The sequence below is a fragment of the Mixophyes fleayi genome, chromosome 4 (genome assembly GCF_038048845.1).
Source record: "Mixophyes fleayi isolate aMixFle1 chromosome 4, aMixFle1.hap1, whole genome shotgun sequence".
Lineage (NCBI taxonomy): Eukaryota > Metazoa > Chordata > Amphibia > Anura > Limnodynastidae > Mixophyes > Mixophyes fleayi.
In genome coordinates, this window is record NC_134405.1 from 64,334,362 (window position 1) to 64,349,994 (window position 15,633).

General features: G+C 42.6%; 2 protein-coding genes across 4 annotated transcripts in view; one reads left to right on the plus strand and one right to left on the minus strand.

Moving 5' to 3' along the window:
• Positions 1 to 4,085: 4,085 nt before the first annotated feature.
• COX5B (cytochrome c oxidase subunit 5B) lies at positions 4,086 to 7,801 on the minus strand. The gene is made up of 4 exons (XM_075207334.1): positions 7,629 to 7,801; positions 6,193 to 6,263; positions 5,087 to 5,186; positions 4,086 to 4,326 (listed from the first exon to the last, which is right to left on the minus strand). The coding sequence occupies exons 1-4, from the start codon at positions 7,723 to 7,725 to the stop codon at positions 4,211 to 4,213; spliced, it is 384 nt and encodes a 127-aa protein (XP_075063435.1). The 5' UTR covers positions 7,726 to 7,801; the 3' UTR covers positions 4,086 to 4,210.
• A 10-nt stretch (positions 7,802 to 7,811) lies between these two features.
• SEMA4C (semaphorin 4C) overlaps positions 7,812 to 15,633 on the plus strand; it is a 465,016-nt gene continuing 457,194 nt past the window's right edge. The window contains exons 1-2 of one of the 3 annotated variants that reach the window (XM_075207325.1): positions 7,812 to 7,882; positions 10,943 to 11,057. The gene's annotated coding sequence lies outside the window, so the exon portion shown is untranslated. Of the gene's footprint in view, positions 7,883 to 9,144; positions 11,058 to 15,633 lie in introns of those variants that run through there. The other 2 variants (XM_075207330.1, XM_075207327.1) reach the window with 2 other exon arrangements.

Below are 15,633 nucleotides of genomic sequence, written 5' to 3' on the forward strand. Positions count from 1 at the left end.
ATGAGGTAATACATATAAGTAGCACAGATGAGTGTGAGTAATGCTATGGGAACTCACAGAGAGCAGCAAAAGACATGACAGGATGTACCAGAGTCAGACAGTAAACAGACATGGAACAATAGGTAGAGAGGAGCCTGCCGTGAGAGCTTACATTCTAAAGGGAGGAGGGGGAGGTGAAAGACAGTAGGAACAAGATGAAGATGTCAGGCAAGGAAGAGGAGGTAATGGATAGAATGGTTAGGAGGTGGTTGGATAGGCGAGCTTTAAAAGGTGAGTTTTGAGTGAGCGTTTGAAGGACTCAAGGTTGGGGGAGAGTTGAGAGACAGGGTAGGGAGTTCCAAAGATTAGGGGCAGCACGGCAGAAGTCTTGGAGACGAGCATGGGAGGAGATAATGAGAGGTGAATTGAGGCGGAGGTCAGAGGAATAGCAGAGGGGCCGGGTTGGTATGTACCTCAAAACAAGGTCTGAGATGTAAGGGGGAGAAGTGTTGGTAAAGGCTTTGTATGTGAGGATAATTCTGACGCAGGAAGGGAGCCAATGAAGGGATTTACATAGAGGAGTAGCGGAAGATGCGCGGTGGGAGAGGATGGTGACCCTACCCACAGCATTCTCTATGGATTGAAGGTTGGAAAAGTGAGTCAGGAAGGCCAGTGAGGATGTCGCAACAGTCCAGACGAGAAATGATGAGCGAGTGGACCAGGATTTTGGTTGCTTCCTGAGAGAGGAAGGGACAAATTTTCATGATGTTACAGAGGAGGAAGTGGCAGGATTTGATGAGGGACTGGATATGAGGGGTAAAACTGAGGGCAGAGTCAAGGGTGACTCCAAGGCAGCAGGCTTGGGTGACAGGAGAGTGATTTTGTCAGAGGGAGATATTGATAACCTATGCCTGCAGAAGCTCTTGCATAGTTTGCACCCTTTGTATCCTATGCATTTGATATCGTTAGACCCTCTTGTATCCTATGCATGTGCTGTGCTGGCACTGGACCCCCTTGTGTCATATGCATGTACTGTTTAGTCATTGGCTTCTTATAACCAACATATGCACAGTATCATCAACTATTTATATAGCGCCACTAATTATACTATGGTTTTTTGGAGTACTATCAACAGAGTCTCTTGTATCCTATGCATGCATATATCATAGGACCCTCTTGTATGCTATACATGCACTGTAATATCATAGGACCCTCTTGTATGCTATGCATGCACTGTAGTATCAATGGATCCTCTTGTATGCTATACATGCACTGTAGTATCAATGGATCCTCTTGTATGCTATGCATGCACTGTAGTATCAATGGATCCTTTTGTATGCTATGCATGCACTGTAGTATCAATGGATCCTCTTGTATGCTATGCATGCACTGTAGTATCAATGGATCCTCTTGTATGCTATGCATGCACTGTAGTATCAATGGATCCTCTTGTATGCTATGCATGCACTGTAGTATCAATGGATCCTCTTTTATGCTATGCATGCACTGTAGTATCAATGGATCCTCTTGTATGCTATGCACAAACACAGGGAGAGCATACAAACTTTCACATACTATTTATGCACTGTGTTCTCATTGAATCCTCATATAAACTGCACATGCTCTATCCTTACATTGTATCCTGTGGGCACTGTCCTATCATTAGATCATAGTGAATCCTGTGCATGCACCGTGATAGGACTAGACTATCTTGCATGATATGCTGGCAATCTCCCCTCTTGTATCCTGTGTACACATTGTACTATCATTAATCTATCACACACCGGTAACTCTTGGGCACACACTGTGCTGTCATTGTCCTTGAATTTTGTGAAGTTTCTTCTTTTGTTCCACTTGTATCTAAAGTACACACTGTACTCTCATTAGCTTGTAGTATCTTTGCTTGTCTTGTTGCACACACCAAACTGTCACCACCCCCTTTTGCAGCTTACAGAAAAATAATTCAATCGCTTTGGTGTTCTCTACAGTATGTTATAGCTATACCCTATTGTTTATTCTTAGATTTGACTATTCTTATCCAACAATACAAACGGAGTGGATGACATACTCTATACTAACATATCATGAACTGTATTATTTCTCATCAGTCTGATTATAGGAGATAGCTAAAAGAGGATATACAAGTAAAACATTGCCAGAAAGCAATCCTGATTTTAATCTGATCTAAATCGAGCTTATTATTCTTGGGTATGTTTGTTCAATGCAGTCAGCAGCAACTCTCATGTGCCTGTTTATGTAGGCATCTTACAAGTGCACTGACAGCCCCAATGTGCGCCAGGCCAAGCAGCAGGCACTGCTCGCATTAGTGATAAATCATTATTGCTCTTTACATTACATAATTAAATACAGCCCACCCCAACCTGTCTTCCTCTTCCAAGATCACTATTGACAATCCCATTATTGTATGTTATCCACTATGTCTATTCCCTGATAAATGAAATGGAAGACAACTTCATGCACATAACATCCCTCTATGACAGCCCAAGTATACTTACTCTGCACATACTAGGTTCCTCAGAGGCAGCAAAGACAAAGGGTGGATGAACATCCTATCATGTTTGACCCTATACAATCTCACTGTGTCACTTTGCAATATCTCAGTCTCATTGAAGTTACCATAGGCCCTGCTTTCACAACACAGGAATTACAGTCTTTAATAATGTAGTCCATTGAATCAAACACAGGCATTGTTTAGCATTGAACCCCTTGTTGACCACATGTTTTGTCCACACCGATTTACATCAATTGTGATGGCTTGGTTACAGTGGGCATAGCAAATCATTTGTGTTAGTTTCCATGTGTGTGTGGGACTTTTTGTGACAATTCAGCTGCAGAGGCCCTGATGGCAGGAGAGATAACAGCTGGAAGAATGTGGAGCATTCATTATGTGTAACATTCTCATATCACATGGAAGGAGTTTGTAGGAGGTCTTTATGCACTTTTAAACCCCCCCTTCTTCATTATCTACTTTATGAGACCAAAAGGCAAACTGTAGCATGTAGGGGGGAATGCAATAAAATTTCAACTTGACTATCATTTTAGGTTGCACTAGGTGTCAAATGCCAAATGTGACAGAAGTCAGCAAACACAAACCTTGAGAAATGCGACGCTCATTTCAGGCTCATGGGTCAGTGTTCCATGGTTCTTCTGATGCTTACACCTCCCTCAGTGAGACATAACCACATATACTTACTGTGAGGAGACAACACTAAAAAAGCAACTCCCAGAACTTAGTGGGTAAGATGTTGGCAGTGTTGTTAAACCAAGTCATTCACATTTGAAGTCTCTCTTTTGCCATTTACAGGAAGATGTCACTATTTTCTGGAGCATTCACGCCTTTGTGAAATTTGAACATAGGGCCTCATTTAGAATCGCGTGTCAGGGCATAGCAACTTCATACTGTCTGGCACTGCACAAACACACAACTTGCAACATATTTTGGGCTCCAACTACAACCCCTGTATCTCTTAAGATATGTGCAACTCAAACTAGAAGTAAAAACACAAGTGCACAGGTAAAATTTACTCATAGGCAAAAGGCGTGTAACTAACGGAGGCTCTTAGTGGGCACATTAAACTGTTCTCATTGAAGCAAAGCAACCTACTGTCCTGTCAGTAGCAACATGCAGGATACACCTTCACCAACAACAAGAGAAAAAAGTATATTTCTGGGATACATTAATAAAATGGACTAACTTCATGGTAAGTTAATTGCAAAGCATTAAGGTTTTATGTCAAGGGGTTATATTGGTGATAAAGGCAATCCAAACACAACTTTCTAAACATCACACTGCAGTAAATAACTAATGACAGATGTATTACCGTGTATTGTAAGAGACCATTAACTAGAAGCACAGCACAATGGCCCGAGCATAGAGAGAACTCGGTGAAACGCAGTTACTAACCTTAACATGTAAATGTCAGTTTCAAACCCCATTACATCAAATAGGTAGGCTTAGTACAAGGAAGAAAATGCCTTCACCCATTTCCGGGGTGGTTTACATCAGTTACACTAGGTATAGAGCAATACATATGCTGAAATAAAATCATATGTCACTAAATAAGGAAATAAAGGGCAGAAGCGAGTTGTAGAGGCTGGACTGTTGCATTTTAATATTAATGGTCCCAAGCCAGTAAGGAATAATACAGAAGGCTGTAAACAGGAATAGAGCTACTACACACAAAGCACACAAGACATGAGGTTGTGCCCATTAATGGTGGTGGTGTTTTTGCGCTACCAGCTTGTAGAAGGAGCCACACGATGGGCATCGCTGAGCCTCTCCTTTGTGTAGCCAAAACCAAATTACGGCAGTGTTCTCCTCCTCACCTGTGTGCAAGACAAGAAATAACATAACCAACATGAAGACAGCAGCAGAGCGCAGTTAAACAAAATACTGCAAGAACCGTAATTAAGAACTGAGCATCAGGTCCATCTATAACAGCGATGGTCAAACTGAGGACCCTCCGGGCCTTCAGCTGAGGGCCCCAGCTCTTGCTGCTGTCAGATTTGTTTGTTATAGCCCAGTGTTGGCTAACCTGTGACACTCCAGGTGTGAAACTACAAGTCCCAGCATACCCTTCCAGCAATAAGCTGCTATATAGAGGCAAACCATGCTGGGGCTTGTAGTTTCACAATACCTGGAGTGTCACAGGTTAGCCAACACTGTTATAGCCTGTAAGACTTCAGTAAAATGTCTGTCTTTATGTTAATACAGATAGGTATCCCTTTTTAATTAATTATATTGACTTATTACTGAGATTAAGGGTAATGTGCAGCCCCTTTTGAGGGTAGAGGGTCTCCCATGTGGCCCCTGAAGTGTATCAGGTTTCCAATAACGGATAATGTATACACACTGCACAAAATTTCAGTTCCCTCTTTGCTGTTTGATAAGATACTGCTCAGCTGCCACCATGTGTTGGTTACATCCAAGCAGGAAGGGACATGCCAAAATACTGTCCTTTCCCATTTTCAAGCTATAACATAAATGACTGAGCTTTTATAATAATGGTCCTCACACCACTGCCCTACAGTGCTAGAGTTTTGGAGTGGAAGGTTTAAAGTAAAAAATTGGGCATTCCTGACTTACAGATGCAACCTACGATCCTCTGGTCATTTACAGAAGGAACAATGTGTGGATCCTCTTTGGTCCCTTTGTACGGTTTTGGCTTCAGCATGTTGTATGGATCCTGGAAACGAGAAGACATCCTTTTTACTAAATAGGCTGGATCAGTCCATTAAAGAGCAATCTGTACATAGGTCAGATTGAAGACAAACATCCCATATATTTTTGTAGATCAGAAATCAAAGTACCCCCCCCCTCCCCTTCCACATGTATAGGGGCATGCATAATAATCTGTATACAAAAGTCTGCAATATACTTGTGTCTATAACCAGGGCTGGACAAAACACAAGAGCCAGGCAGCCAATGTAAATAAAGGAAACTTCTGATGTCTGGTATTTGGGAGTCATTATTATTGATGTCAGTGGATGCACATCTTTACTGGATCAAGCAGACTGCCTGCTTCCTAAATTCTACATTATTTTGTGGATGTCTGCTATTAACAATAGCATCACTAATCTTAAATACCAAGTACCCCTCTTTGAGCACTTGAAGTTTTGAATAGTATACCATCACCGCTGCCGGGCATTGTGGGTTACAATATGCCATTTCTTGATATATTTTAAGCAATGCATGAATGAAAATTTGTGTAACAAATATAGGCTACGACCTCAGCAGCAAGCAGACTGCAATTCAATCTAAAGTAACATGATTTCTTGGCTTCTCTTCCCGCTGCATAGCATAATGAATGACAGCAAAACCCTGCTTCCTGTATTGATCTATTTGATTCTGACCTTCGCATGATCCATTTTTCCTGGCAAGCCATTGCACACCTCAAATTTTCCCCTTTTATATCCCAGTGGAAATAAATGGATAGAATAGCCGATATTAAATGGGTTTTTTTTAGGTTGAATTTTGAAATGACTGGGGAACAAATAGGTGGAGAGCAATGCATGATGGGTAAAATGGGTCTAGAAGTCTGTCTTGACTGTTGAACTATGTTTTCCTGGAGACAAATAAATAAGAATTGCAGATACCATTCCACCTCCAACATATATGTGGCCAGAATGTATCTGATGAATAATATAGGAAAACAGAGGGTGAAGAGAACAGTGTCATAATGCGCTACATACATCACCATGCTTCAATGCTGTAAGAATCTCCCTCTCTAAACCAGTAGCCTGCTCCTCATCAGTTGGAATACCTGCAGAGGAAACACAGAGAACCCAGCCATGCTGAAGTGATTGTACACTGGTGATGTGATTCAGGAAAACACAGGTTAAAAAAAAAACAAACCATGATTTACCTAAAGTTAAGTTCTTTTAACCTAGTTTTATGCAATTATATTTGACGGACATGATGTTCAAGTTTGCCTAGTTTGTTCACAAGCAGATAATTGTGATAGATCTCCGAGAATACACTGCATTCTGTGGGAAGTGTGTCAAATTCCATAGGCATTATTTTTATTTATATAGCTCCAATTATATTCACAGCACTGTACAGAGTCTATGTAATCATTCACGTCAGTCCCTGTCCTATTAGAGCTCCCATTTTAAATTCCCTACCACACACACTGGTCCATCTTGTCAGAAGCATGTAACCAATTAGTATGTTTTTGGACAGTATGAGGAAATCCACACAGATGTGGGGAGAACATACAAACTGCACATATAGGTCCATTGATGGAACTCAACTCATGACCACAGCAGTTTCAGGCAACAATGCTAACCACACTGCAGTGTGTTTTCATCAACATGGTATGTAACGTATAAAAGGTGTTCTGTAACCTTACATGTATAGGGCTGTATATTACATACACATGGGTGCAGGCAGAGCTCAGATCATACACGCTGTACATGTATGACACAGAGTGGTGGGTCAGGTTTTGCATGCACTATATTACATATACATGGGTGCAGGCAGAACTCGGATCATACATCCTGTACATGTATGACACAGAGTGGTGGGTCAGGTTTTGCATGCACTGTATTACATTATACATGGGTGCAGACAGAGCTCGGATCGTACATCCTGTACATGTATGACACAGAGTGGTGGGTCAGGTTTTGCATGCACTGTATTACATATACATGGGTGCAGACAGAGCTCGGATCGTACATCCTGTACATGTATGACACATAGTGGTGGGTCAGGCTTTGCATGCACTATATTACATATACATGGGTGCAGGCAGAGCTCGGATCATACACCCTGTACATGTATGACACAGAGTGGTGGGTCAGGCTTTGCATGCACTATATTACATATACATGGGTGCAGGCAGAGCTCGGATCATACATCCTGTACATGTATGACACATAGTGGTGGGTCAGGCTTTGCATGCACTATATTACATATACATGGGTGCAGGCAGAGCTCGGATCATACATCCTGTACATGTATGACACAGAGTGGTGGGTCAGGCTTTGCATGCACTATATTACATATACATGGGTGCAGGCAGAGCTCGGATCATACATCCTGTACATGTATGACACAGAGTGGTTAGGGTCAGGTCTTGCATGCACTATGTACATCCTATCTGCCGGGTGCTACAGGACCAGCTCACCTCCCGCAGACATATTCCGCGCTGGGGCCGCCGCTCGCACAGCCCCAGTCCTGGTGAAGGCGCGGACAGCGCTACGAAACAGTAACCTTGAAGCCATGATAAAGTCTTCCTCAATCAAGCACCAAATACCGCAGACAGGAAGACACGCCCGGGAGTCGCACGTCAGCTCCTGTCCTGCGCGATTCTGTCACGGGTGCTGGAGTCTACGTCACGTGATGAGAGATTGGCGCTGACCACGTGTCTCTCTGTGACAGGTTTGTGTCAGTGTGACCCTTAATTATATTGTTAGTGAAGACTGATGATAGTAAGAAAAATAAATAAGTATAATATTGTGACTGAGCACGACGACTTATGGACATATGGGTCCCTACTATGAACGTCAGAGATAGTGATTAAATCTTTTCTACGTGTATTCGTGCAGAAAAGATTTGCCCATAATTAACAATTAGTCCTTTACTTTCATGTTCCAAGTGGTACTAGAAAATTACATTTATAGTGTGGTTGCTGTGAGTAATGTCACCTTTTGCACAATGCCTCTTTATTAGGGAGAAGAACCTTTTTATTTCAAGTGTAATATTTAATTCAATGATGCATACATCTGTTTAATATAACGGTGGGTTTGTCACAATATTCACACATCAGTGACGGGAGCCTCACATCAAGGGGGATAACCTAGGTGGCACCCCACAAACTCAGTTGGAAGTGGCCCTTGGGATGATGTGTCCCCCTGCTAGTTCTTACCCAAACTTAGCATCTCTCCCGAATTCCGGGTAGATCTCCCGGTAGAGCATTCACTTCTCTTGCATCCTGCCCACTTCCTAGGGAAGTGGAAGTGGGCAGGTTGTGAGCCTCAATGACATGATTTGCGGGGAATCGCGTCATTTTGGCCCTGCCCTGTGACAAAATGGTGCTTTTGTCACATGAGCGAGGCCTGAGTGACGCAATTGCCCGCGATCCGCCCTCCAGCCACGTCCCCTTCCAGGATCTCCCGGAATTAAAAAAAGAAAAGTAGGGAAGTATGTTCATATTTTGGAAGGTGAGGTGGCATCCTCTGCTACTGAGACTGGCGATTGACTCTGATGTCATAGCGCCACACTCCCAGCATAACACGGACATGGAGGAATAGCTGTAACAAGCTGCTGGCTGGTTTGCCATGTCAGCGGCTGATACTCTATATGGGAGCACCGTGTGGCATTAAAAGCACTACATTATTGACATATCATTCATTCTGTGTTTTAGGTACCATTGGCGCCCTAGAAGTGCCAAGGTTCGCCTAATGAAAGTGTCGGCCCTGATCATATCACTAATCTGTGCTGTCTGCTTTCTCCACTAGCGAACTCCATACATGCTTACCATTCCTTGCTTATGGGAAATGCGTAGGAGAGGTATGAGAAGAAGAGGTGGATGTGACACTAGGCTCTAGATTTTTTTTAGGCCGGGGGTCTGATTTTGCAGAGCTCTGCCCCCTTCTTCACTCAGATTTGTGAGCCCTGCGCCCTTTCACTCTGATTGGTGAATAGGCTGCACCTGACTACTGAGAAACAGGCAGTGGATGCTGCCGGCCACTTTGTTTTGTTCAGAACAAAATCAGAGCGGCCCTGCAGATCCTCTGCCTGCCTCTCGGTCTACAGGCATATGTATGTAGTGTGGCCACCATTGTGGAGAATGGGGAAGCGATTGCCCCAATCACTGCCTTCTGGATCCAGCATTTAAGTGATCAAGTGGGTGGGGCAAAGCATATGATGATGTCGATTGCATCATCACTTCTTTGCTCAGTGTTCACCTTAGTATTCAGGGCTTGCTGTTGCAAATTGCATCACTGTGGCACATCCCCACCCACCTTGCATACAGGTAAGCCCCCTCTAGAAAATTGCTTGCAGTCTCACCATAATCCAAGAGTTTCTGGATTGATGCTAAGTACTGTTAAGTTCTTTTAACCTAGTTTTATGTAGTTATATTTGACTGACATGATGTTCAAGTTTGCCTAGTTTGTTCAAAAGCAACTTCCTTTTTTTTCAACATGCTGATAAACATGATTGGATTTGAGCTATCTAGCCTATAAGTACCACCCTTCCTTGGAGCTCTGGTGTAAGTATGATGACTTCCTGGTACTTCCATGGCAGTGGTGGGTTGGATGAATTTGACCTTCTATCACTTGATCACATGAAATCCATAAGATTGAGGGACAAAGTCTGTGAAACAGCGACAGAGGGCTCAGATTCTGGAACCTGGACAGCTTAGTTTGTTCCATTGTACTTGCTTCATTACCAAAACTTCAGTTAGCCAGGAGGCACTTGGCTCACCTGGGAATAGTGATAGGGCTTCCTCCTATACACCTGATTACTAATCAGACACATAGGAATAGAGAAGTCGCTAGTGCCAGAACAAGTGTTTATGTGCCCTGGCATCTTTATAACATTATTATCTATGATAATGAATGTTAACCTATGCTCTACCTGTAAATAAGTTGGCCTCATGAGCTTAGTTTCATGACAGGTGCCTCACATCACTCCATTATGCTGTTGATTACGCTGTTCCTTTCACTATCTAACACACAGATAGCTTCTTGCTTGGCTGCATGCCCCAACTTACATCTTGAAATAACCCCTGTAACATGCAGTCTTGTCCGTATTGACTTAATAGCAAGAGAACAGCTCACTGCTTCCCACAGGGCCAGTACATGTAATATCTTGTGCTGCTGTGAACATTCCAATGATTCGATAAACCGGGTATACATGGAAGGAAAGGATATAATTATTAGACACACATACTAAGGAACGAGAAAGTGTTTGTTATGGTGGCACTCTCAGTAGGTCCACAATAATTATTTGAAAATGTATAAAATAATTTAAGCTAAATATATTTGTTAGCAAATTATGTTAAAATGATAGAATACAATAGTGAGGAAAAGGTATGTCAGAAAGTAAGTTTAAAAATAGTGTCAAACTAAACTATTGTAATCTGTTAATGGGTAGATCTGTATGCTGTGTCCTAATTTGATTGTAATTATTAGTGATATATTTGTCACTCCTGATTATATGTTTGTAATCTCAGTATACCAGTAGTTAATTGGATTAGTTACAATTATTAAAGAAATATAATTTTTGTAAGGCAGGGTACACACTACAGGTTTTTCACCCGATTATCGTGCCAATCACACAATAAACTCACCAATAGGTCTGATATTGCATTAGTGTGTACACTGCAATGATTATGTTTTATTGTTCCAAAGCACATTGTATTGTTTAACTTAATTTTATAAACTGACTAAAAATCTGTATAAACGATGGAACGATTTTGTCTAAATTCTGCAGTGTGTATGCACTCATGGCCGTCAGTGTAGGCAGATCTCCAAAGAGGTTACAGAATCACAATCTTTTCAGCCGATGGTTATGACAGATGAAGAGCACAGATCTGAAGGTAAATCTGGTAAGCAGAATATAGTGTGTACACATGAATCAGCATGCTGAGTTGTTGAAATTGTTAAAGATGACGCATCACAGACTGGGGTCAATTTTGTTAGCAGCCAATTAACCTACCACTATGTTTTTGGAGTGTGGGAGGAAACTGGAGCACCCAGAGGAAACCCACGCAAACACGGGGAGAACATACAAACGCCTCACAGATAAGGCCATGGTCGGGAATTAAACTCATGACCCCAGTGCTGTAAGGCAGAAGTGCTAACCACTTAGCCACCGTGCTGCCCACTTCTATAACATAGCGGCTTGTATAGTTACAGCTCTAATGCTGGCATTCTCATGACTACATGAAAGAAACCTTTCCAGTGCCCTGTTGAGGATGTTGATACCCCGATGGAAGTTTCCACATGACTGTATAGTACAAGCAGGGAGGGATTGGGAACTTAAAGTGGCCCTGGAAAAAGTGGCCCTGGAAAAAGTGGCCTCATGTGGATCGGACCAAAATAACTGTAGGTGGGGCCAAAACAAAAGTAGGCTGGATTTAGAACTACTGTAAGTTGGTTGTAGTAACATTTAAGAAAACCTAGATGTGATGACTTTACACACAGTGGGTCATCTCTAAAGCCATGCAGGGCAAATGCTGTCAGTCCTAAGTCATAAAATTACATGAAGACTTTTACATTATCTGCGACTGGTTTATACCTCTGTGCTCGGTGCTCCAACTTGTTTAGTTGCCTACTAACACATCCTTCCAAAATTCCCTTCAGAAGAAATATACCTGATTTTGTTTAATAAGTTTAACTTTAATTACAAACCATGTTGACACAATCCTATTTCATCAGTCTGCCAGAGCAGCATATATGAGCACCTCACGCACTGTTGTTTCCCTGACATCAAGACATGCAAACTACTAGGGATGTGCACCGGCCACTTTTGGTGTCTCGTGTTTTGGATTCGGATTTGCTTGAGGTTTTGGGTTCGGATTTGTTTCGCAAAACACCTGACGAAAGGTTTTGGTTCAGATTTAAGGTTTTGGATTCGGATTTATTTTGAAAAAAACATAAAAAGTGCTAAAAACCAGTTTTGTGTTTTGTTTTTTTTCACTCCTACGCTATTATTAACCTCAATAACATTCAATAACAATCATTTCCACTAATTTCCAGTCTATTCTGAACACCTCACAATATTGTTTTTAGGCCAAAAGGTTGCACCGAGGTAGCTTGAGCACATAATGGCAAAAAAAGAGGTACAAGATGGAATTGTTCTGGGCCCTCCCTCCCACCCCTCGCGAGATTCGACGCGAGACTTGGACGACAGAGCCTCGTTTTCATTTTTTTGCCCGACGGAAATATCCGAACAGTGCTCGGATCCCGTTCGGATCCGCACTGTTCGGATGGGCTCGGATTAGCAGAATCCGAGCCCGCTCATCTCTACAAACTACCAGTTAAATCTCTCTCTATATATAATATATAAATATGTGTACTGTGTGTTTAAAAAATGCATTTATAATAATTCTTATAATAAATGGCTGTCCAGGTGCGATCATCACAAAGGTGAAATAGCATCTGCAATAAAATACTTCTTTTGTAACAATTGTGTATGAGCTCTAAATGTGACCTGTGGTTGGGGGTAGTTTGAATTAACCTTTAGAGGTCTTGTGGAGTCCATGCTTCGATGGTTCAGAGTTGCTTTGGTGGCACGAAGGGAAACTACAAAATATTGTTTTAATGTTGTAGCTGTTCAGTGTATATGTATGTTAGTAACTGTTCTATTTTACATTAGAATTTCTCACTGTATACATGTTTTTGGTTAGCACAAAGACCATATTTTTCTGATTATATCTAATATTATTTGGGGACTGATATTGTTAATATTACGGGGGACATACTCAGATATAGATATATACACAGTGGTGGAATTGGGCTTGTATATGGTGGTATGTCATTCTGCCACTTCTCCTACTGTTATTGTAAAACTATCAAACTTTTTTAAAAACCTACTCTTTTAAATTTCTACTGCGACCACTGTATATGTATATTGTGGCAAAGAGGAGTAATTGCAACACCTCTCCTGTATAGGGACAGGTGAGATCCAGGGGAATCTGCAGCTTAAGGTTGCAGACCAGGTATCACAGGTGTAGCACTGCACTTAGGTTCTGTTATGTACAGGTCTGAGACAGGTCACAAAGTAAATGTAAAATGTGATTTAATTATATGCTTTCGCAGTTTCTTCCACGTCAACAGCAGAAGGCTGACAAGGTATCTGCAATTAAGAGGGGTTACAGACCATCTGGAGGAGACTTCCTTTAAAGGCAAAGTGGGAGTGTCTGTCAGTCACCCAAGGCTGTGGGAGGAACCTTAAGTATAAAAGACTGTGTGGTTCAGATGTGCCTTGCAACTGATGCCAGTTAGTGGGCGACTGGTAGAGAGGGAAACTGCCGTATAGCCAGATGTAGGTTGCCTGGTGTCATAATGACGTTTGATGTGAAATTGTGATGTAACAATAAAGCACTGTTTTGATTTGCAACAAGAAGTTGTATGTGTTGCTGATGTCTGCAGGGTGCTCGTGCAACAAGTGGTGTCAGAAGGTGTCAAAAGTGCTACAAGAATGGCGCTTTTGTTACTATATATATATATATATATATATATATATATATATATATATTATATTACAGATGCTCGGGTTCAGTTCTCCGAGAACCGACCCCACCCAAACTTTGCGGATCCCTCTTTCGCTCGCCCTCGGAAGTGAAAACGAGGCAAAACGTCATTGTTAGATTGTACGATCCTCTGAGCAGGGTCATCTCTCCTCCTGTCCTCACCACTCTTAACTCGGCTCTCCAGCTACCTAGCCCTCCTCCTCGAGGACCCTCTTCCCCCCCCTCTCGCTCCTTCCTCTCCCCTCTGGGGGTTTCCCTGTCATCCGGGCCCTCCCTCTCGGGCTCAGCCGTATGCAGGACTTTCCCCTCCCCCGCCCCTCTAGCTGCGCTTTGAGCTCACCGAGTTACTGTGCTTATTGTTTACTGTACTGTACTGTCTCACCTTGTATTGTAACTTTGTTTGTCCCTGTACGGCGCTACGGACACATAGTGGCGCCCTATAAATAAAAATTAATAATAATAATAAAAATTGCTGTATTGTCGAATCTTGTGAGTTTTGGATTCTATAAGTACCGCCCTCCACGGAGATCCAGCACCATTTCACAGAGAGAAACAGAAGAGGTAGAGGGTTGTTGGCAGTCTCCAGTGCAGTTGGGCAGCGTCATTAATGAAAGAGAAAGAGGAGGGCTGGCAGTGCTGTTGGCAGTCGCCAGTGATATAGGGAATCGTAGGCGCAGCAATGGCGCCGAAGAGGGATAGGGGGGGATGGATGCCAGGTGGCCCACGTGTGGAGCATGAAGGTAAGGGAGGGGGGGGGGGGGAGCGGACAGGGAAGTCCGTCCTGCGTTTCACACCTGAGTGGTGCAGGTAGCCACTCAGGGAAAGGTGGAGGCAGGTCAAGAGGTGGGACAGAGCGAGGGTATTAAGAGGGGAAGTGGGTACAATCGTTTTCAGTCTCCCACCCACCCTCCCAACCCATACAGTTGTATATGGTCAAAAAAGGAAATAAATAATAATAAAAAAATAATAATAATAATAATAATAAAAAAAAAAGATAAAATGAAAATATGAAGTTTATCTATGTTGTGGTCTGTGAGCATAATCGTGTTGATAAATGTTGACAGTTGCTGTTTTTTATGTTATGCACAGTAGAAAGAGCTATCTTTCAAGCCATTTTGTCACAGTTGGTGGGGCGGAGAAGCGGTGAGCAAGGCTTAAAAAGGGGGGAGCCAGCAGGGCCGGGTAGTATCACCCTGGGTAGACGGCCGCACGCCTGGCTCCAGCTTCAACGGTTGGGCCAATACGGGCGGCGTGCCAGGTTTTCCGATATTGGAGAGGGCTTGTCTCCGGAGGACGTTGTTGCGGTGCCTACAGGGTAGGCAGAACCCGTCCTATTTATTCTACAAGGAACTAGAATATTTGGTAAAATTTTAATATACTTGCACGCCGCTTGTCTGCCGGATACAGGAATGTTTAATAAAGCTGTGACCGGAATAATTTTTGCCAAAACAATTGTCTCCGAGTTTTCTTTGAGTGCTATGAGTGGGACGCCGGTGGGTCAGCCTATACCCCTTATCTACTTACTCTACATTTTTCAGTGCTGAAAACAAAATGGTAATAATAGGGCTGGGAGTGTTTTTAAAAATCTCCAGTGACATTCTACTGTGCCATAGCTCACCCAGAAACAGGAGGGGTGGCAGTGTCCTTGTCACTCTCCAGTCTTCAGTCACATTGCTCTTGTCACTCTCCAGCCTCAGTCACGATGATACTAATCCCTTTACGTCATGTGCTATAGCCTATGTTCAAGTGCACAGTGGTTTTAAGTCAAGGAAACAAAAATGTAAAAAACAGCTTGTACCTTTTAAAGAAAAAAAACACCTTTCTAATAAAGGTGAAAGTTTACTGTCGAAAAACATAAAATTGCCAACATGCCATTCTACCCAAAATATCATCAAGCATACCAGCATCAGCTAGCGCCCGTCTCTCA